Here is a 23,024-nt window from a genome sequence, read left to right as displayed (position 1 = left end):
AGAGGCCCACGTACAAAAAAAAAAAAGTAGAAAAAAACCAAAAACATAGGCAGAACACTCTATGATGTAAATCACAGCGAGATTCTTTTTGACCCACCTCCTGGAGAAATGGAAATAAAAACAAAAATAAACAAATGGGACCTAATGAAACTTAAAAGCTTTTGCACAGCAAAGGAAACCATGAACAAGACCAAAAGACAACCCTCAGAATGGGAGAAAATATTTGCAAATGAAGCAACCGACAAAGGATTTATCTCCAAAATTTGCAAGCAGCTCATATAGCTCAATATCAAAAAAACAACCCAAACCAAAAATGGGCAGAAGACCTAAATAGACATTTCTCCAAAGAAGATATACAGATTGCCAACACACACATGAAAGAATGCTCAACATCATTAATCATTAGAGAAATGCAAATCAAAACTAAAATGAGATATCATCTCACACCCGTCAGAATGGCCATCATCCAAAAATCTAGAAACAATAAATGCTGGAGAGGTTATGGAGAAAAGGGAACCCTCTTGCACTGTTGGTGGGAATGTAAATTGATACAGCCACTATGGAGACCAGTATGGAGGTTCCTTAAAAAACTAAAAATAGAACTACCATACGTCCCAGCAATCCCACTACTGGGCATATACCCTAAGAAAACCATAACTGAAAAAGAGTCATGTACCAAAATGGTCATTGCAGCTCTATTTACAATAGCCAGGACATGGAAACAACCTACGTGTCCACCAACAGATGAATGGATAAAGAAGATGTGACACATATATACAATGGAATAGTACTCAGCCATAAAATGGAACGAAACTGAGTTATTTGTAGTGAGGTGGATGGACCTAGAGTCTGTCATACAGAGTGAAGTAAGTCAGAAAGAGAAAAACAAATACCATATGCTAACACAGATATATGGACTCTAAAAAAAAAAAAGAAAAGAAAATGGTCAGAAGAACCTAGGGGCAAGAGGAGAATAAAGATGCAGACCTACTAGAGAATGGACTTGAGGATACGGGGAGGGGGAAGGGTAAGCTGGGACAAAGTGAGAGAGTGGCATGGACATGTATACACTACCAAATGTAAAGTAGCTAGCTAATGGGAAGCAGCCACATAGCACAGGGAGATCAGCTCGGTGCTTTGTGACCACCTAGAGGGGTGGGATAGGGAGGGTGGGAGGGAGACGCGAGAGGGAAGAGATATGGGGACATATGTTTATGTATAACTGATTCACTTTGTTATAAAGCAGAAACTGACACGCAATTGTAAAGCAATTATACTCTAATAAACATGTTAAAAAAAAAAGAAGCTCTCACATTTCTGGTTTAAAAAATAATTATTTATTTCCTCACTTAATGGCCTCAAGTCCATGCTATGAATTAATATAATTTAAAGATATTACTTTGATTAACTCACATTTTAGAAATCTAATGTATTTTCACTTGTAATGATTACCTGAAATTACTTAAGGATGCTTCTTTGCACAATAACATTTTCTTATGTCTATAACAGACACACTGCCTGTTTTGTTAAAATCCATTTTCATAAAGGCCTAAATAAAGAGAGAAGTGTTATTTTTTTCTGTGAAATCATTAGAACCTAATTTTCTATTCTGCAGTAGGTTATTTTTTACCTCTAAACAAGACAGTTTAAAGTACTAAACTGGTATATGAAGGAAGCATCATGAAAACAGGGAGAAAGATATTGGAGCAAGATATTAGGTAACCTGCACTTAAGGTGCACTACCACTTTCTAGCACCCTGACCTTGGGAAAGTAACTTAACCTCTGTTACCCTGGCTTTCCTCTTCTGCACACTGAGGAGTTGGGTAAAAGACCTCTCCGGTAACTTTCAGCTCTACGAATCACATGAAATTGATAAATGGCCAAGACAAATGACCAGGAGTATTTTGAGTCAAAAAGTAAACCTGCAAATATTCCATTACTAAAATCAATGAGAAAGTTAAATAATTCTTAAATGGGTTTTGTTACTCTATTTCCTGAAATTTAACACTACCTTTTGAAATGCTAGTTGTTTTATCACTCCTCTAATTCAATGCAATTCTGAGGATCATAAAATATATTTTATTGAGAAGAGGAGTGTGTCCATAGAAACATACAACTGACCAAAAGCACCATCCTACATTTGCAGATGAGTCAAAACTAGAATCAAGTTTGTTTATTCACAATAATGTCACAGGTATGTGGTACCTGTTATGGGCTGAATTGCATCCTCCCCAAAATTCATATGTTGAAGCCCTAACCCCCAGTACCTCAGTGTGTGACTACAGAAAAAGATAGAGCCTTTAAAGAGGTGATTAAGGTAAAGTGAAATCATTAGGGTGGGCCCTAATCCAATATGACTGGTATCCTCATAAGAAGAGGAGATTAGGACACAGACAACACAGACTGAGGGATGCCCATGAGAACACAGGGAGAAGACAGCCAGTTAATTACAAGCCAAGGAAAGCAGCCTCAGGAGAAACCAAACCTAATGACACCTTGATCTTGGACTTCTAGCCTCCAGAATTGTGAGACAACAAATTTCTGTCATGTAAGTCACCCAGTCTATGGTATTTGTGATGGTAGCCCTAGCAAACTAAGTCTACTTTTGTCCTCTATTCCCAGGACCAAGACTTATGAAAGAGACAACCCTCCAGTTTCTACTCCTGATACTCACGCCTATCACTAGGACATGTAAGGTAAAAATATATGCAAATTTATAAATATTATGTGGTGAATTTGTTTAACATAAGGTTTTTATTTTGTCTTTTGGCCAGTAAAGATAAAGATTTTGACATTTTCTATTGGAGATTTGTACCCGATGTAATTGTTCATACTACCTTATTCACAATAGCTTTGTTTCAGTATTAGATAAATATACATTTTATATTAGGTACATATACAAAAGAAAAAGGAAACTACATTGCTCAAAAGCATGCTCTAAAAATGGCTGCCAGAACCTAAGTAATATCTTCTCTCCTACATAAGTCAGAGCTCCTGTTTTTAATTTACAATTTAACATGATCATTTTAATTTTCATTTTAACATTTAGCATGCATATTTAAAAAGTAGACAAACGTGTTTTAGTCATCATCCTAAGATAATGTGCATTGAGCCTTGACACTGGGACAGCTATAATGCTCATAATTTTACATGTAATACCTTAGACCAGTTCTGTGAGATAAGAAACTGAGGCTTGGAAATATTTTATAATAGATATAGACATATAGCTATATGGAGCCAGCAATTTATGGAATTAGTAATTTGTGAACTGAAATTTAATTTCAGATTTTATTTTCCTTTTACAATATTTTCCTAAAACATAGGCATAAGTTATGTCGCTTTATACTGGGTAGATTTGTATGTGTATGTGTGTGTTTGTGTTTTACTAAACCCAAAATACATTACAGGGAAAGGAATTTAAAACATTTTCAAAGGTAATTCATTAAAGATTTAAAAGAAAGAACCTAAAAATCTATTGAAAGTAACCGTTTGAAAGATTACTTCGTTTCCTTTTGAACAAATGATTTTCTGTATTCATTCATTTCACCTATAACGGTATGCTTGAATTCTCTGTAATCAACCTTACATTGCCATAACCATTTAGAATTAGCCACAAAGACTCAAAATCCTAGAAATAATCACACAGAGACCACTGTTACACCTTTAAGTTATATATGGCTACAACAATAATCATCATAATAGCATTTTGTTACATCTGTTGTAGCCCTAGACAAGGTAGTGGACTTAATAAGAAAATTCCAAAAAGTTACATATAAATCCAATCAAAGGCACTAAAAAAGCTTATTTAGAGGAACTCTGTAGTGGACAGTTCCATAAAGTTAAGAAATATTTAAGAGTGGCAATAAATCACAAATGTATCTTTTTTTTTTTTTTTTTTTTTTTTGTGGTACGCGGGCCTCTCACTGTTGTGGCCTCTCCCGTTGCGGAGCACAGGCTCCAGACGCGCAGGCTCAGCGACCATGGCTCATGGGCCCAGCCGCTCCGCGGCATGTGGGATCTTCCTGGACCGGGGCACGAACCCGTGTCCCCTGCATCAGCAGGCGGACTCTCAACCACTGCGCCACCAGGGAAGCCCCAAATGTATCTTTTTAAATTTATTTTTTTTCAATAAAAAATGCTTACCATTCACTTGAATTTGACCATTTCATTATCTTTAATGTATTATATCAGTGACAATTAAGAAGTCACTTCACTTACTGGAATGCCTCCAAAAGGCATTAGGATACTGACTGTACTTCTGCTAGTCTTCATACTTGAAAGTATAAGAGATTTGAATGACTCTAACAATTATTCCATGATTTACACTGAAAGGTGCTGTTTTGAGTAGATCCCTTATGCCAATTTATTCATTTCACCATTGCCACTTACTTCTTTGGCAAATGCACTATTTAATAGAATATTCTATTCATAAAGTTCCTAACAACAACAACAAAAATACAGTATGAGATTTTCTTAAACTCAGGTAAATAGATTTTCAATATTTCAGTCAAGTTGTTAGCTTTAAATGAGAATATAAATAAAACGTCTAGCAAGGTGACTGACAAATAATGGTTACCCCCAAAATATTCTCTTCCATTTCCTTCTAATTTTTTCAATTAAAATTTTAATAAGGAAACTTAAGACGCCCTGCCCCACCCCACCCCCCACAGTTCTCAACAACCCATACATTTTTTTTGGTCTGTTGTAATGCCCTGTACATGAAAAGCCTTTAAGGTCTATAAAATGAGCTTTTAAGAGTGAAATTGAGCTTAATCTTTAAAATCATACGTAATATGGATAGAAGATGAATTTGCTCACCCAACTCAAGGGATACTAGAATTAAAAGATAATGCTAGAAGCTTAAAAGAAACATTTTTCAAGAATTGAATAATTTACCAAAAGTTGCAACAAATTTATATAACTCTTTCTAAAATATGGTGCAGGATGGAAAATGATAATTCAGTTGAAACAAAACTAAGGTATATTTATTGATAGTATCTCTATATAAATTAGGCTATTTAGGGGGCATACCAATTTTTTAAAATTTCAAATTAGTAAGAATGACATTGCCTTCCCCCAAACTAGTGCCAGAATTAGACCCAGGTTGGTGATTCTTATGTTCTTGTTTTTGCTTCTCATTGCATGGGCAGTCTCCAGTGATATTATAGAGGAAAAGAAAAAACAGGGTATAAGACACCACATCTTTCTAATTTTCTATTGCTATTTTATTACTATTATTATTATTATTAATGCAAGGAAGAGATGAAGTTAGATAATCCCTAGTGTGTGTCACTAGGTGGGCCATAAGGTTAAACATTGTAAAAAACACAAGACAGGTATGGCACAGCAATGATAAGCAATACCATACTAGCACAGAAGTTTACAATTGATAAAGCATGTAATTTTCTCATTTGAGTTTCAAAGCAACTCTGACTATAATTATTATCTCTGGATTGCTCCAGCAGAGTCTGTCTGTCAGAAAAGTGAAAAGGCCTATTTAAGATCACACATTTCAAATGTTAAGGCTAGAACTTGAACCTTGATCTCATAAATTCAATTTCCAGTGTTCCTCCCACAAAATGTACTATATCTTGTGACAAGACGATTTGAAGCAAAAGAGAACAATGCAAGAGAATGCCTTATCTAAAACCCTTGAGGTAGACATGTTTCAAATTCATATACACTCAGGAGAAAATCCAAACTTCTGAGCATAGCGTGCAAAGCTTTAATGTAATGGACCCTGCTAGGCTTATTTCTCTCCATTCTTCTCCTTTCCTTCCTTCCACCTATCTATCTATTTCAACTCATGCATCGTCTATTTATTCAGCACCTGCCAAACGCCAGGTTCTATTCGAGGTATTAGAAATAGAGCAGGAAACAAGAAGCACCTTGGTCTCTGCCCTGATGGAACTTCCATTCTACTGCAGGCAGAGCCAGAGAATATCTACAAAGTGGTATAAAGAAAACAAAATAGATAAATGGTATGGAGAGGATCAGGGATCAGTTGGGATGCTCCTTTAGATGGAGGTGTCAGTGTAGTGTTCTTAACAGAGAAAACCTGAATGATGAGAAAATTCAGCCATGCAAAGGTCTGGTGGAAGATTACTCACAGCAGAGGGAAAGGTAGGGGTGAAACCTCTGGGGCAATTCCTGGAACCTGCCGCATTCCCTCTCCCCTGGAAGCCTTCACATGAGCTTCTCCCTTTCCTGAAGTAGCTATTGTCGGATCCACGCTCCTCCTACCCTCTTGTCTGCTTCATTCCTCCTCATCCTTCAAAACTCAGCTCTGACACATACCCACCTCCAGGAATCCTATGAACTTCCTTCTCCCAGAAATCCTATGAACTTCCTTCTCCTTAACCTGGCTTGCAATTTATCTCACATGTTCTGAAAGCATTCTCTATTTAACACTTATCATGTTGTTTTGTAATCATTTATATTTTTCTTTCCTTTACTTATGAAGACCTTAAGAGTACAGAATATGTCTTCTCAGAGTTTAGAACAATGCCCACTTATTAGGCTCTTAATAAGTATATGAGGGAGGGATAAATGTTGACATTTAAAAAATCAGCAGGACTTGCCTGATGGCTTAACACTGATAACGAGGCATAAAGAAGGAGACAAATGAACTACTAAAATTTCAGTAGAAAAGTGAGTAAGACCACTGAAGAATATTATGTCATTCACTGCAGAGAATTATCTGTGGTACATACATTTTTGGACACTTCTAAGTGAAATACTTTTTTTGTTTTGTTTTACATCTTTATTGGAGTATAATTGCTTTACAATAGTGTGTTAGTTTCTGCTTTATAACAAAGTGAATCAGTTATACATATACATATGTTCCCATATCTCTTCCCTCTTGCGTCTCCCTCTCGTCCTCCCTATCCCACCCCTCCAGGTGGTCACAAAGCACCGAGCTGATCTCCCTGTGAAATCTGCCTTATCTAAAAGTCCATTTCCTTCCTTGTCCAATTGTTGAAGGTATTTTCTCAATCCAGTCAAAATATGAACACCTCTTTTACATAGCTGTTCTTTTAGCACATCTGTTTAAGAAGAAGAGAGATGGAAACTAATTATTCCTATGCACAAATGTATCAAGTTGCGATTGTCTTTCCGGTAAGAAAATTAAAGTTGATATAACTGACATAAGGGATGTGACTATGCAACCAGATCATAAGTATGACTGACAAAAGGCTTTCAAAAATAGAATGCTCTTAGTAAAGGGGGTTATATACAAAATCACATGTAAAATGTACCAGAACAATAGCACCACTGTGTGGTGAAAGTGTTGCATTTTATACATAGGAAAATAATGGTTCACTTTATCAGCATGAAAATAACCTAAATGTTACAAATAAAATCTTAGTTTTTTAAAATTTCCCAGGTTTCCTCTTTATCTGTCAAGCCCATATCTTTAATCTCCTTCCTCTTTCTTTGTAATTACCAACTGAATTACAAACTTTTGAGTGATCTGCCTGACATCAATTCATCAGTTCAAAATTTCTAAAATAGTTTGAAATCTTCAAACTGTAGGTTATATATTAAATAGCATCAAGGCTTTGGAATGCTATCCTATCCTTATACATTTAAAGTAACCCTTTCCAGGGCTTCCCTGGTGGCGCAGTGGTAGAGAGTCCGCCTGCGGATGCAGGGGACACGGGTTCGTGCCCCTGGTCTGAGAGGATTCCACATGCCGCGGAGCGGCTAGGCCAGTGAGCCATGGCCGCTGAGCCTGTGCGTACAGAGCCTGTGCTCCGCAAGAGGAGAGGCCACAACAGTGAGAGGCCTGCGTACCGCAAAAAAAAAAAAAAAATGTTCTTCCTTATCCCTCATTCTCCTTGGACCAGTCTGAAGGGGGCCTTGGGAAATACGCCATCTTTGAGGGCTACACAGCCTTCTCAGACTGCTTTCTGCCCACAGAAGTTTAAGGTCTAAGAGTCATTAAAATATCTTGCATTCATTGCTTTTTCATAACAGGTTTACAGTATCTTTGGGAATACACCTCTCTCCAAAACTCTGAAGGTCTTTCAGCTATATGCCTCCGGTCAGTTCCAAGTACCAATACCCATGCTTAAAGTATAGTTTGGAGAAATTTTCAAATCTTTATTTCTTTGTTTTCTCACCCTGGCGCTTTTCTTTTTCATCTTAATGCCAGTTACCTTGAAACATGAATTTTGGAGAAATGGGTACAGTCTTAATCTGTTCCATTTGCTGAGGCAATTTTTAATCAATTAAGAGGATTTCCTTGGAATCACATACTTCATCTTCTCTTTGCCCTGAGGCTTTTAATCACATGAAAGTTTTACAACATTGGTCTCTCAAAGCCTTTTATATAGAAGCAGCTCCTTTTCCATTTCTCAAAAGCCCCACATTTCTTGATTCTCTCTTTCTGCTTCCAAACTGGCCAGTGTTTTAAATACTTTTATAATATCTTCTTGAACCCACACTACAACCTACAAATACTATTAATTATCTGTTTTCCAACCTCTGCTTAGAGCTTCAAGTTCAATGGACTCATGATCTGCCTCCTGAGTAATAGATCACATTTTTTCAGATATTTTGGCTCTGAATCACATGGATTGCCATCACTACTCTGACATAAGTTTCCTCACTGCTCGCCAACTAACTGGTAAACTCTACCACATAGCTAAGGCAAGCTTGCCACTAACATTTGTGGGCTAGAAGAAGTAAAAAAAATGGAAGCTCACATATAGTCTCATTGTTGGCTCAGTAGATTTTTATTTAGTAAAGAATATGTGGGGCTTCCCTGGTGGCGCAGTGGTTGGGAGTCCGCCTGCCGATGCAGGGGACACGGGTTCATGCCCTGGTCCAGGAAGATCCCACGTGCCGCAGAGTGGCTAGGCCTGTGAGCCATGGCCGCTGAGCCTGCGCGTCCGGAGCCTGTGCTCCGCAACAGGAGAGGCCACAGCAGTGAGAGGCCCGCGTACTGCAAAAAAGAAAAAAAAAAAAGAATATGTGGTTTCAGGGATTTCATCTAATCTGCTCAGATTTGGATTCGGTCAGGATAATTTTGCTCATTTTCATTGATGTTATTAACTAAATTTCCATTTCTTCTAAAATAATCAAAACTGTCCATTAAAATTATAGCTATAATTTTATAGTTATAACTATAACTACAGGGTTAGGGTTAGGGTTAAAGTTATAATGAATGGTCATCAATTTTAGTATTTTAAATATTTTTTTAAGTTTTTGGAAAATTTAATTGTCTTCTTAAATATTTTTATAAGTATAAGATTATTTGCTATTCTAGTGCTCATATCCATCTACTGGCCAATGTGAAGAACTGATGTCATGCTTCACTTAGGTGACATAAACAACTACATTTATCCCTACTTAACAGTAATAGAAACTTGTTACCATTGCAAAAAGTCTCCTTATCCCTGAAATGGGAATATGAAGAGAGAAGTGAGGAAACAGATCTTCAGTAGTACTTCTAAATAATGTTATATTATGCATGAATCTACTGCTTTCATGCTGAAATGAAAGATTTGACAAGTTGAGCTTTTCTCTTAACCTAAGAGCTTCCATGGTTCAAATCTTTCTTGGACTCTGAAGCAGTGTCTGTCTCCAGTGTCATCAGCAACAATATTCGCAATCCTTTTTACCATTCAGATACAGATGCCTTTTGCTTTAAAAACATGTGGCAAAAGATGCAGACATTCAGTGTTGCGGGTCTCATTGAACCCGTGCTAAGGTTATAATGAGGAGACTCCTTCTCCTCATTTTAAAATAAAGTGTGTGTGTGTGTGTGTGTGTGTGTGTGTGTGTGTTTGTAATATGTGATGTTCTATATAGTCTGGACCCAGAGCAGGGATCCTTCCTACCTAGGTCTCAAGAGGTATGAGCTTGGATTTTTATTATGGCTGCACTGCACTTCCAGCAATAAGTTTTACAAGAGGCTAGGCTGAGCCCTGGTATGAAATAAACCCTGAAATCTCAGTGGCTTAATGAAACAAAGTTTAATTTCATACTTAACACAGGTTGTAGAGAAAATGAGTTAGGATTCAGCCTCTCTGGCTGGGGCAAAGGAGTGCCCCCAAACTCAGCTAGCTCAGTGACAGGCAGTATAACAAGAGCTCCCAAGGTCATTCATTGGATAATTGCTTTACCAATGTGAAGAATAGGAGGGTATCTACTGATCCTCTTGCTATTCTAATGTAAAAGGTTTAGCATCCTTTTGCTTTCTTTTCATCCCCATTTTTTATTAAATTAATGACTCATTCAGATTGTTGTTATTCTTAACTGCAAATGTTTGTTATGCTGGTGGTAACTAATTATAACACAAATAAATTTTAAGGTAAGTTTTGGTGAGGTTGTGGAGAAATTGGAACCATGGTACACTGTTAGTGGGAATGTAAAATTGTGCTGCAGCTATGGAAAAAAGTATGGAGCTTCCTCAAGAAATTAAAAAATAGAACTATGATATGATCCAGAAATCCCACTTCTGGGTATCTATCCAAAAAAAATTGAAAACTCAGGATCTTGAAGAGATATCTGCACTTCCACGTTCATTGCACCACTATTTGCATTAGCCAAGATATAGGAACAACCCAAGGGTCCATCAAAAGAAGACTGGATAAAGAAAATGTTGTATATACATTACAATGGAATATTATTCAGCCTTAAAAAAAGAAGGAAATCCTGCCATTTGTGGCAACATGGAAGAATCTGAAGGACATTATGCTAAGTGAAATAAACCAGTCACAGAATGACAAATACTGTATGATTCCAGCTATTGGATGCATCTAAAATAGTCAAACTCATAGAAGCAAAGAATACAGTAGTGGTTGCCAGGGTCTTGGAGGTGGAAAAATCGGGGAATTGTTATTCAAAGGGTACAAAGTTTCAGTTACATTAGATGAATAAGTTCTAGAGATCTGCCAAATAGCATGGTGCCAATTGTTAACAATAAGATATGGTGCACTTCAAAATTTGTGAAGAAGGTAGATCTCATTTGTTAAGTGTTTTTACCATAAAAACAAACAAAACACAAAGGGAGGGACTTCTCTGGTGGCACAGTGGTTGAGAGTCCTCCTGCCAATGCAGGGGATGTGGGTTCGAGCCCTGGTCTGGGAAGATCCCACATGCCACGGAGCAACTAAGCCAGTGTGCCACAACTACTGAGCCTGGGCTCCAGAGCCTGTGAGCCACAACTACTGAAGCCCGCGTGCCTAGAGCCGTGCTCCGCAAAAAGAGAAGCCACCACAGAGAGAAGCCCATGCACCGCAACAAAGAGTAGCCCCCGCTCACTGCAACTAGAGAAAGCCCACGCGCAGCAACAAAGACCCAAAGCAGCCAAATGGCGCAGTGGTTGAGAGTCCGCCTGCCGATGCAGGGGACACGGGTTCGTGCCCGGGTCCGGGAAGATCCCACATGCCGCGGAACGGCTGGGCCTGTGAGTCATGGCCGCTGAGCCTGCGCGTCCGGAGCCTGTGCTCCGCAACGGGAGAGGCCACAACAGTGACAGGCCCGCGTACTGCAAAAACAAACAAACAAACAAAAACAAATAGAAAATAAATAAATTAATTTAAAAAAAGCACACACACACAAAGGGATACAAGTAAATACTGGGAAGTGTTGATTATGTCTGTTACCTTGATTGTGGTGATGGTATCATGAGTGTTTGCATATGTCCAAACTCATCAAATTGTACACATTTAATATGCACAGTTTTTTTCTATATTAATTATACCTCAATAAATCCATTTTAAAGTATTATTTTTGTCATTTGCATTATTTAGTATATTCCTTTCAGGAATTTTGAATAGTGACTATTATGCTATATATTTTTATTGCTGAACATTTTTTTTATCCTCTCTGTATATAGAATAAATTCTTCAGTAGCATATGATACATCCCAACATCCTCCTGCTCTCAACCCTATGCACAATATAATGTTTCTTGCCACAGCATAAGCAGAAGCATCATGATTATCTGAGCATATCCTTAAAAAGTAGTGTGTGGGGGGCTTCCCTGGTGGCGCAGTGGTTGAGAGTCCACCTGCCGATGCAGGGGACGCGGGTTCGTGCCCCGGTCTGGGAAGATCCCACATGCCGCGGAGCGGCTGGGCCCGTGAGCCATGGTCGCTGAGCCTGTGCGTCCGGAGCCTGTGCTCTGCAACGGGAGAGGCCACAACAGTGCCAGGCCCGCGTACCGCAAAAAAAAAATAAATAAATAAACAAAAGTAGTGTGGGAACTCTCCATCAGATGAAACTATTATAAATATCTTTGTATTTAGTTTCTATTTTGAAGAATTTCTTGGTAGGTTTTTTTCTTCTTCCTTCTGTAGAGAAACTTGTTATATAGATGTCATTCATAATATGAGTGTTTGTGATTACAAGAGCTTCTAGAATGTACTTGAATTATTAGTTACTAGGCATAAGACAAGTGATTAGGCTTTTTAAAGAGATTTATGTCTATAAGTAAGTCAACTTCTTCCATTTACAAGTTAAGCCAGAATACTGCTCAATAAAAATTTTCCCTTAGGGCCAGAGACTTAATAGCAATTACGTTTTAAGTGAAAGCATTGCCAGATCTGAGAGGTCGTTAAATTTTTTTTCTAAAAAAATTTTTAATTACATTGTTCAATCAAAACAAATGAGCTATAATTATAGACTCCTTGGGAATTTTAAAATGCAAATATATGTTTTTAGTTATACATACATCTAGGGAATTATAATTTGTACATCTTGTGTATGTTTGAACTGGCTTGAAATACATGTTTTGAATAAATATAATTCCTTAGCCATCAGATATTAATTCTTACTTTTTCAAGACCATAGTCTTTACCATTTGGATAGTAATAATTCTAGATCTTAATTAGAATGACAGAATAGTTTTCTTTTGTACCATGCTTTGGATAGAGGATGACTTGGTACAAGCTATTTCATGGTAGAACTGTACTTTAATTTATATTTTTTCTTTTAAAATATATACCAGATTAAAGCTAATCATTTTTCCTTTTTAAAGCAGAGAAATCTCCCAATGATCCAGGCAAAAGACTAGGATTCTCACAGGCTTAATGGGAGGTAAAGTTTTCTAGAGACTATAGCTATGCTGAGATACCTTGGAAAAGAAATGAATTGCATAAAAACTATAGCTAGGAATATATTAGGTGAAAAGAACTGGTTGAAAACATTTCTTTGCTGTTGTTGATTTCTTGGTTTGGTTCTGAATTGTATCTGTGAGAAAAAAATGGAGGCTCTGTCTTTCTGGTATTTTACCTGTTTCAAGTTCATATAATTTTTGGTGGAGGTTGGTATATCAGAACTCATCACGCAGTCTATTCATTTTTCAGAAGAGTAAATTATGTACCATCCTCTGAAAACTACTGAAGTCTCTCTTGGATACTGAAAACAAAATTTTTGATACGACAATTTTTGCAGTTTGAAAGAAAATTAGTTATTAAAATGACAAAAAAAGAATATAGGAAATTAACCAATGAGGTTAATAGCATGAATTTAAACCTACAATCCTAAAATGGAAACATAATGGCATTTATTTGTTTTCATTAAATCAACTTCAGTGTAATTTTTAGTCCTCACATTGAAAAGGGAGTTAAAAATGCTATCTTTAACACTTTTGGACTTATCTTCCCCCATTGTTACACACACACACAAAATCTGAAGTCTTTGTTCCAAAAGATAAAGGAAGCATCTTTAGGAATCAAGTCAATGATCATTATTATCCTTCCAAACTAGTGACCACTGGGATGCCAGTGACATTGTCCTTCCAGGTTGGACATGCTACTGCTTCCATGGTAGTCCTATGCCACAGAAATCATGACAAAGGCTGGAAGAACAATATTAGATACACTACCTTCCGAGTCCAATGTCCTACCATTCCCTCTGAGATCTTTTTGTATGCTCAAGGCTACGATTCCGATACTGGTAGCAGCCTTTATTTTTAGCTGCTCAAGCTTTCTGCCAGGCCAAAATTCTTGAGTCAAGGGATTATAGGGAATCTATCTATCTATTAGGAATGCCTTCTTTTAGAGTTGTGGAGATAGGAATGGGAAATACAATGAGCAAAAACTTTAAAAAAATTACCTTCCCAACAAGATGGAGTAGATCCATTTGCCCTACTCCCCCCATTAAGTATAGCTAAAAACCTTGGATATTCTATATAAAACAAATATCAGAAGACTTAAAGTTGGAGAAAAGGAAGCAGACATCCTCTAGAGACTCCAAGACTCAAGGAATGACACAAGGTGAGTTCCCTGGATTTCCTTTTTGACTCTTGTAAATCTTGGACTGGGTACTAAAGAAGCCTGAAATCCAGAAATGTCAATGGATGACGGAAACAAAAGCCTCAAGAAAAGCCTGCCCTCTCTTGCCAGAGAATAAGGAAAGGGACAGCCTAGTAAGGCAGAAATGTTTTTTGTTTGTTTTATTTTTTACAGTAAACATCCTCTTCTGGACAAACAACATGAGGAAAAAACAAGCCTCTTATCCTTTTCAACAAAGGCCAAGTGGAGGACTTAGACCATCATCCTTGCCTGACACTTATGAAGCACCCCTCCCATCACCTCTCCACCAGTGATGTGTCAGAGGAGAGTGAGGAGACTTCCAGCCCCCACCAGGCAGTAATGAGGTGCCCCTCGCCCTCCCAGCCAGGGTGGTGTCAGAGGAGGCCAAGCATGGAGCATACATGTTCACTACCACCCAGCAGTAATGAAGTGCACCTCACAACAACCCCTCCCCCCCAACAGTGTCAATGGAGGCCATATGGGGAAACAGGACTTCCAGCCTCATCTGAGGCAATAGATACCCCTTCCTCACCTGAGGTGTCAGCAGAGGTCAAGTGGGGAGCTTAGACTTTCATTCTCGCCTGGTCATAACAAGGTACCCCTTTCTCTCCCCATAAGATGATGTCAGCAGAAGCAAAGGGGGAGCCTGGATGTCCATCTCCTTCCAGTGGTAACAAGATAACCCTCCCCACAGCAGGGTTAATAAAAGTGAATAGGGATCCTGGACTTTTGCCCACCAACCAGTGATAAGTAGGACTGACCCCCACTGGAGCAATGTCAGTGAAGACCTGCTAAAACTGGAAGATTGACTAAGATCTAGAATCTCATAATATAATATGCAAAATGTCAAGGATACAATTTAAAAAATCAGTCACATACCAAGAACCAGGAAAATCTCGATGTGAATGAGAAAAGGCAACAGATGTCAACACCCAAATGGCACAGATGTTAGGATTATCTGACAAGGATTTTAAAGTAGACATCATAAAAAGAATATATACATACACATATATAACTTTGCTGTACACCTGAAACAGTGTAATCAACTATGCTTCAATTAAAAAAAGATATCAAAAAAATCATAAAAATGCTTCAAGGAGCTATTACAAAAATGCTTAAGAGAAATGAAAAAAAATAAAGTCTCAGCTAGGAAATGGAAGTTACAGATTCAAATGGAAACTTTAGAACTAAAATATAGACAAACCAATATTAAAAATTCACTGGATGAGCAATGAAAATGGGAAAGGAAAAGACCGGTGAACTTGAAAATAGAACAGTAGGAATTACCAAATCTGAACAACAGAGAGAAAATGGACTGAAAAGAAAAATGAACAGAACATCAGGGATCTATGAGACAATAACAAAATATTATATCTAATATTCATGTCATTGGAGTCCCAGAAGGAATTGAGAAAGATGGGGAGGGCCAGAAAAAATATTCTAAGAAATAGTGGCTGAGAACTTCCAAAATTTAGATAAAGATATAAACAATTCTGAGTAAAAGCCGAATATGATAACCCCAAAGAAATTCATGCCAACATACATCATAATCAAACTTCAGAGACCCTAAGACAAAAAAGCTTAAAAGTAACTGGAGAGAAACAATACATTACCTATAGGAGAACAACAATTTCAGTGTCATCAAATTTCTCAACCAAATCCAAGGATGCCAGAGAAAGTGGCACAACATTTTCAACTTTAATTTCAATTTCAAAAAAGAGTCAACTAAGAATACTACATAGAGAAAATATGCTTTAGGAATGAAGATTGAAATTAAGACATTCTCAGATTCAGAAAAACTAAGATGATTTGTCATAATCAGACCCACTCTAAAAGAATAGCTAAACAAAGATCTTAAAATAGTAAGATAATGATAAATCAAGGATTCTTGGAACATCAGGAATGAAGAAAACACAAGGCAAAGAGTAAAACTATGAGTAAACATAAAAAACTATTCCCTTTTCTTTTCTAAATTATGTTTGAGAGTTAAAGCAAAAATTATAACATAGGTTATGGTTATATTGGTTATATTATATTGGTTATGGAACATATATAGGTTCTTGATATAGAAGAAATATTTAAGACAATTGTATTATTGGTGGAGTGAGTGGCAAAGGGACCTAAATGGAAGTAATATTTCTACACTTCATTCAAACTGGTAAAATGCTGACACCAATAGTTTGTAATAAGTTACACTTATATATTATATAATACCTATAGCAACCACTAAAACATCTATATAAAGATATATACTTCGATAGCCTCATCCACCAGAGGGCAGACAGCAGAAGCAAGAAGAACTACAATCCTGCAGCCTGTGGAACAAAAACCACATTCACAGAAAGACAGACAAGATGAAAAGGCAGAGGGCTATGTACCAGATGAAGGAACAAGATAAAACCCCAGAAAAACAACTAAATGAAATGGAGACAGGCAATCTTCCAGAAAAAGAATTCAGAAAAATGATAGTGAAGATGATCCAGGACCTCAGAAAAAGAATGGAGGCAAAGATCAAGAAAATGCAAGAAATGTTTAACAAAGATCTAGAAGAATTGAAGAACAAACAAACAGAGATGAACAATACAATAACTAAAATGAAAAATACACTAGAAGGAATCAATAGCAGAATAACTGAGGCAGAAGAACAGATAAGTGACCTGGAAGACAGAGTGGTGGAATTCACTGCTGCGGAACAGAATACAGAAAAAAGAATGAAAAGAAATGAAGACAGCCTAAGAGACCTCTGGGACAACATTAAGCGCAACAACATTCGCATTACAGGGGTCCCAGAAGGAGAAGAGAGAGAGAAAGGACCCAGAAAATATCTGAAGAGATTATGGTCAAAAACTTCCCTAACATGGGAAAGGAAATAGCCATCCAAGTCCAGGAAGCACAGCAAGTCCCATGCAGGATAAACCCAAGGAGAAACACACTGAGACACATAGTAATCAAATTGGCAAAAATTAAAGACAAAGAAAAATTATTGAAAGCAACAAGGGAAAAATGACAAGTAACACAAGGGAACTCCCATAAGATTAACAGCTGATTTCTCAGCAGAAACTCTACAAGCCAGAAGGGAGTGGCATAATATACTTAAAGTGATGAAAGGGAAGAACCTACAACCAAGGTTACTCTACCCGGCAAGGATCTCATTCAGATTTGATGGAGAAATCAAAAGTTTTACAGACAAACAAAAGCTAAGAGAATTCAGCACCACCAAACCAGCTCTACAACAAATGCTAACGGAACTTCTCTAAGTGGGAAACACAACAGAGAAAAGGACTTACAAAAACAAACCCAAAACAATTAAGAAAATGGTCATAGGAACATACATATCGATAATTACCTTAAATGTGAATGGATTAAATGCTCCAACCAAAAGACACAGGCTTGCTGAATGGATACAAAAACAAGACCCATATATATGCTGTCTACAAGAGACCCACTTCAGACCTAGAGACACATACAGACTGAAAGTGAGGAGATGGAAAAAGATATTCCATGCAAATGGAAATCAAAAGAAAGCTGGAGTAGCAATACTCATATCAGATAAAATAGACTTTAAAATAAAGAATGTTACAAGATACAAGGAAGGACACTACATAATGATAAAGGGATCGATCCAAGAAGAAGATATAACAATTATAAATATATATGCACCCAACATAGGAGCACCTCAATACATAAGGCAACTGCTAACAGCTCTAAAAGAGGAAATTGACAGTAACACAATACTAGTGGGGGACTTTAACACCTCACTTACACCAATGGACAGATCATCCAAACAGAAAATTAATAAGGAAACACACGCTTTAAATGAAACAATAGACCAGATAGATTTAATTGATATTTGTAGGACATTCCATCCAAAAACAGCAGATTACACTTTCTTCTCAAGTGAGCATGGAACATTCTCCAGGATAGATCACATCTTGGGTCACAATTCAAGCCTCAGTAAATATAAGAAAATTGAAATCGTATCAAGCATCTTTTCTGACCACAACGCTATGAGATTAGAAATCAATTACAGGGAAAAGAACGTAAAAAACACAAACACATGGAGGCTAAACAATACGTTACTAAATAACCAAGAGATCACTAAAAAAATCAAAGAGGAAATAAAAAAATACCGAGAGACAAATGACAATGAAAACATGATGATCCAAAACCTATGGGATGCAGCAAAAGCAATTCTAAGAGGGAAGTTTACAGCTATACAAGCCTACCTCAAGAAACAAGAAAAATCTCAAATAAACAATCTAACGTTACACCTAAAGGAACTAGAGAAAGAAGAACAAACAAAACCCAAAGTTAGCAGAAGGAAAGAAATCATAAAGACCAGAGCAGAAATAAATGAAATAGAAAGTAAGAAAACAATAGCAAAGATCAATAAAACTAAAAGATGGTTCTTTGAGAAGATAAACAAAATTGACAAACCATTAGCCAGACTCATCAAGAAAAAGAGGGAGACAACTCAAATCAATAAACTTAGAAAGGAAAAAGGAGAAGTTACAACAGACACCGCAGAGATACAAAGCATCCTAAGAGACTACTACAAGCAACTCTATGCCAATAAAATGGACAACCTGGAAGAAATGGACAAATTCTTAGAAAGAAAGAAACCTTCCAAGATTGAACCAGAAAGAAATAGAAAATATGAACAGACCAGTCACAAGTAATGAAATTGAAACTGTGGTTAAAAGTCTTGCAACAAACAAAAGTCCAGGACCAGATGGCTTCACAGGTGAACTCTATCAAACATTTAGAGAAGAGCTAACACCCATCCCTCTCAAACTCTTCCAAAAAATTGCAGAGGAAGGAACACTCCAAAACTCATTCTACGAGGCCACCATCACCCTGATACCAAAACCAGACAAAGACACTACAAAAAAAAGAAACTTACAGACCAATATCACTGATGAATATAGATGCAAAAATCCTCAACAAAATACTAGCAAACAGACTCCAACAACACATTAAATGGATCATACACCATGATCAAGTGGGGTTTATCCCAGTGATGCAAGGATTCTTCAATATACGCAAATCAATCAATGTGATACACCATACTAACAAATTGAAGACGAAAAACCATATGATCATCTCAATAGATGCAGAAAAAGCTTTTGACAAAATTCAACATTCATTTATGATAAAAACCCTCCATAAATTAGGCATAGAGGGAACTTACCTCAACATAATAAAGGCCATATATGACAAACCCACAGCAAACATCGTTCTCAATGGTGAAAAACTGAAAGCATTTCCTCTAAGATCAGGAACGAGACAAGGATGTCCGCTTTCACCACTATTATTCAACGTAGTTTTAGAAGTTTTAGCCACAGCAATCAGAGAAGAAAAAGAAATAAAAGGAATACAAATTGGGAAAGAAGAAGAAAACTGTCACTGTTTGCCAATGACATGATACTATACATAGAGAACCCTAAAGATGCCACCAGAAAACTACTAGAGCTAATCAATGAATTTGGTAAAGTTTCAGGATACAAAATTAATGCACAGAAATGTCTTTCATTCCTATACACTAATGATGAAAAATCTGAAAGAGAAATTAAGGAAACACTCCCATTTATCATTGCAACAAACAGAATAAAATACCTAGGAATAAACCTACCTAGGGAGACAAAAGACCTGTATGCAGAAAACTATAAGACACTTATGAAAGAAATTAAAGATGATACAAACAGATGGAGAGATGTACCATGTTCTTGAATTGGAAGAATCAATATTATGAAAATGACCTTACTACCCAAAGCAATCTACAGATTGAATCCAATCCCTATCAAATTACCAGTGGCATTTTTTACAGAACTAGAATAAAAAATGTTAAAATTTGTATGGAGACACAAAAGACCCCAAATAGCCAAAGCAGTCTTGAGGGAAAAAAACAGAGCTGGAGGAATCAGACTCCCTGACTTCAGACTATACTACAAAGCTACAGTAATCAAGACAATATGGTACTGGCACAAAAACAGAAATATAGATCAATGGAACAGGATAGAGAGCCCAGAGATAAACCCACGCACATATGGTCAACTAATCTATGACAAAGGAGGCAAGGATATACAATGGAGAAAAGAGAGTCTTTTCAATAAGTGGTGCTGGGAAAACTGGACAGCTACATGTAAAAGAATGAAATTAGAATACTCCCTAACACCATACACAAAATAAACTCAAAACATTTTAAAGACCTAAATATAAGGCCAGACACTATAAAACTCAAGGAGGAACACTCTTTGACATAAATCACAGCAAGATCCTTTTTGGCCCATCTCCTAGAGAAATGGAAATAAAAACAAAAATAAACAAATGGGACCTAATGAAACTTAAAAGCTTTTGCATAGTAAAGGAAACCATAAACCAGATGAAAAGACAACCCTCAGAACAGGAGAAAATAGTTGCAAATGAAGCAACTGACAAAAGTTTAATCTCCAAAATATACAAGCAGCTCCTGCAGGTCAATGTCAATAAAACAGCCCAATCCAAAAATGGGCAGAAGACCTAAATAGACATTTCTCCAAAGAAGATATACAGACTGCCAACAAACACATGAAAGAATGCTCAACATCAGTAATCATTACAGAAATGCAAATCAAAACTACAATAGGGTATCACCTCACACTAGTCAGAATGGCTTTCATTAAAAAAATCTAGAAACAATAAATACTGGAGAGGGTGTGGAGAAAAGGGAAGCCTCTTGCACTGTTGGTGGGAATGTACATTGATACAGCCACTATGGAGAACAGTATGGAGGTTCCTTAAAAAACTACAAATAGAACTACCATATGACCCAGCAATCCCACTACTGGGCATACACACTGCGTAAACCGTAATTCCAAAAGAGTCATGTACCACAATGTTTATTACAGCCCTATTTACAGTAGCCAGGTTATGGAAGCAACCTTAGTGTCCATCAACAGATGAATGGATAAAGAAGATGTGGCGCATATATACAATGGAATATTACTCATCCAAAAAAGAAATGAAATTGAGTTATTTGTAGTGAGGTGGATGGACCTAGAGTCTGTCATACAGAGTGAAGTAAGTCAGAAAGAGAGAGACAAATACCGTATGCTAACACCTATATATGGAATTTAAGAAAAAAAAAAACTGTCATGAAGAACCTAGCCCTATTTTTTGTATGAAGTACATGATGTCAGCCAACTAATTCACTGACAGATCTGAAAGGTTGAACGTTTTCAAAACATCTTCAGCAAGCTTGGCCTCTTTCTACACAAACCAAACTAGACGTCTTCATCTCCTGTTCCTGTGTACTCCTGTATTAGTCACCTGAGTTTGAAAACCAGCTCTAACACCTACTGGCTGGGTGACTTTAGACAAATTACTTTACTTTGCTTTTTCTTAGCTTTTCCATCTGTATAATGGAGATAATAATAATATCTGTTTCTTAACAATGAGGTACCATCTCACACCAGTCAGAATGGCCATCATTATAATAATAATTGTCTACAAATAATAAATGCTAGAGAGGGTGTGGAGAAAGGGAACCTTCTTACACTGTTGGTGGTAATGTATATTGGTGCAGCCACTATGGAAAACAGTATGGAGATTCCTCAAAAACTAAAAATAGAGTAGCCATATTATCCAGCAGTCCCACTCCTGGACATATATCCAGATAAAACTCTAATTTGAAAAGATACATGCACCCTATGTTTATAGCAGCACTATTTACAAGAGCCAGGACATGGAAACAACCTAATTGTCCATCAACAGATGAATGGATAAAGAAGATGTGGTATATATATACAATGGAATATAACTCAGCCATTAGAAAGAATGAAATAAAGCCATTTGCAGCAACATGGATGGACCTAGAGATTATCATACTAAGCAAAGTAAGTCAGAAAGAGAAAGACAAATACCATATGATATTACTTATATGTGGAATGTGAAATACGACGCAAATGAACATATCTATGAAACAGAAACAGACTCACAGATATAGAGAACAGACTTGTGGTTGCCAAGGGGATGGAGAGGTGTGGGAGAAGAGGATTGGGAGTTTGGGATTAGCAGAGGCAAACATATATAGGATGGATAAACAACAAGGTCCTACTGTATAGCACAGAGAATTATATTTAATATCCTGTAATAAACCATGATGGAAAAGAACATGAAAAAGAATATTTATATATAAATATAACTGAGTCACTTTGCTGAACAGCAGAAATTAAACACAACATTGTAAATCAACTATACTTCAATAAAAATTTTAAACATAATATCTGTTTCTTAAGGGTTTTATGATTTAAATGAGTTGATATTTTCCAAACATTTAAAATCTCACCTGATAGTTCTGGAAACAACACAGTGAATGTAATTGACACTGAATTTTCCACTAAAAATGGTTAAAATGGTAAATTTTATGTATATTTTACCACAATAGAAAACAAACAAAATAGCTCCTGACACACAGCAAGAATTTTTTAAATTTTAAAATAGCACTTATTACTCTGTATTATAGTTATTTGATGATTTGTATCACCTTTAACTAAAAGCTTCATGTGGATAGACTACGAATCTAATTTGCTGAAAATCTGTAGCTCTAACACCTAGCATGGGTCTGACACATAGAGGTCCTAAAGAAATACTTATTAAATTAATGAGTAAGATGTCCAGCAATGGAATGGGCTGCCTAAGAGATAGTGACTTCCCTGCTAACATAATTATTTAAGCAGAGGATATGGTGATCACCTGTCAGTGATGTGTCAG

The 23,024-nt window shown here is 36.8% G+C and overlaps 1 protein-coding gene across 1 annotated transcript in view; it reads right to left on the bottom strand.

The window, feature by feature from the left end:
• Window positions 1–23,024, bottom strand: part of CAPS2 (calcyphosine 2) — a gene marked incomplete at its 5' end in the record, with an annotated part of 31,683 nt that overhangs the window by 7,827 nt on the left and 832 nt on the right. Inside the window, 6 exon segments of the mRNA XM_079937484.1 lie at window positions 1,453–1,462; window positions 1,466–1,549; window positions 3,511–3,587; window positions 3,590–3,629; window positions 6,715–6,745; window positions 6,918–7,047. Coding sequence (XP_079793610.1) covers window positions 1,453–1,462; window positions 1,466–1,549; window positions 3,511–3,587; window positions 3,590–3,629; window positions 6,715–6,745; window positions 6,918–7,047 — 372 coding nt within the window.

This window comes from Stenella coeruleoalba (genome assembly GCF_951394435.1).
Source record: "Stenella coeruleoalba genome assembly, chromosome: 11".
NCBI classification, from domain to species: domain Eukaryota; kingdom Metazoa; phylum Chordata; class Mammalia; order Artiodactyla; family Delphinidae; genus Stenella; species Stenella coeruleoalba.
This window is presented reverse-complemented; position numbering and strand designations above follow the sequence as displayed.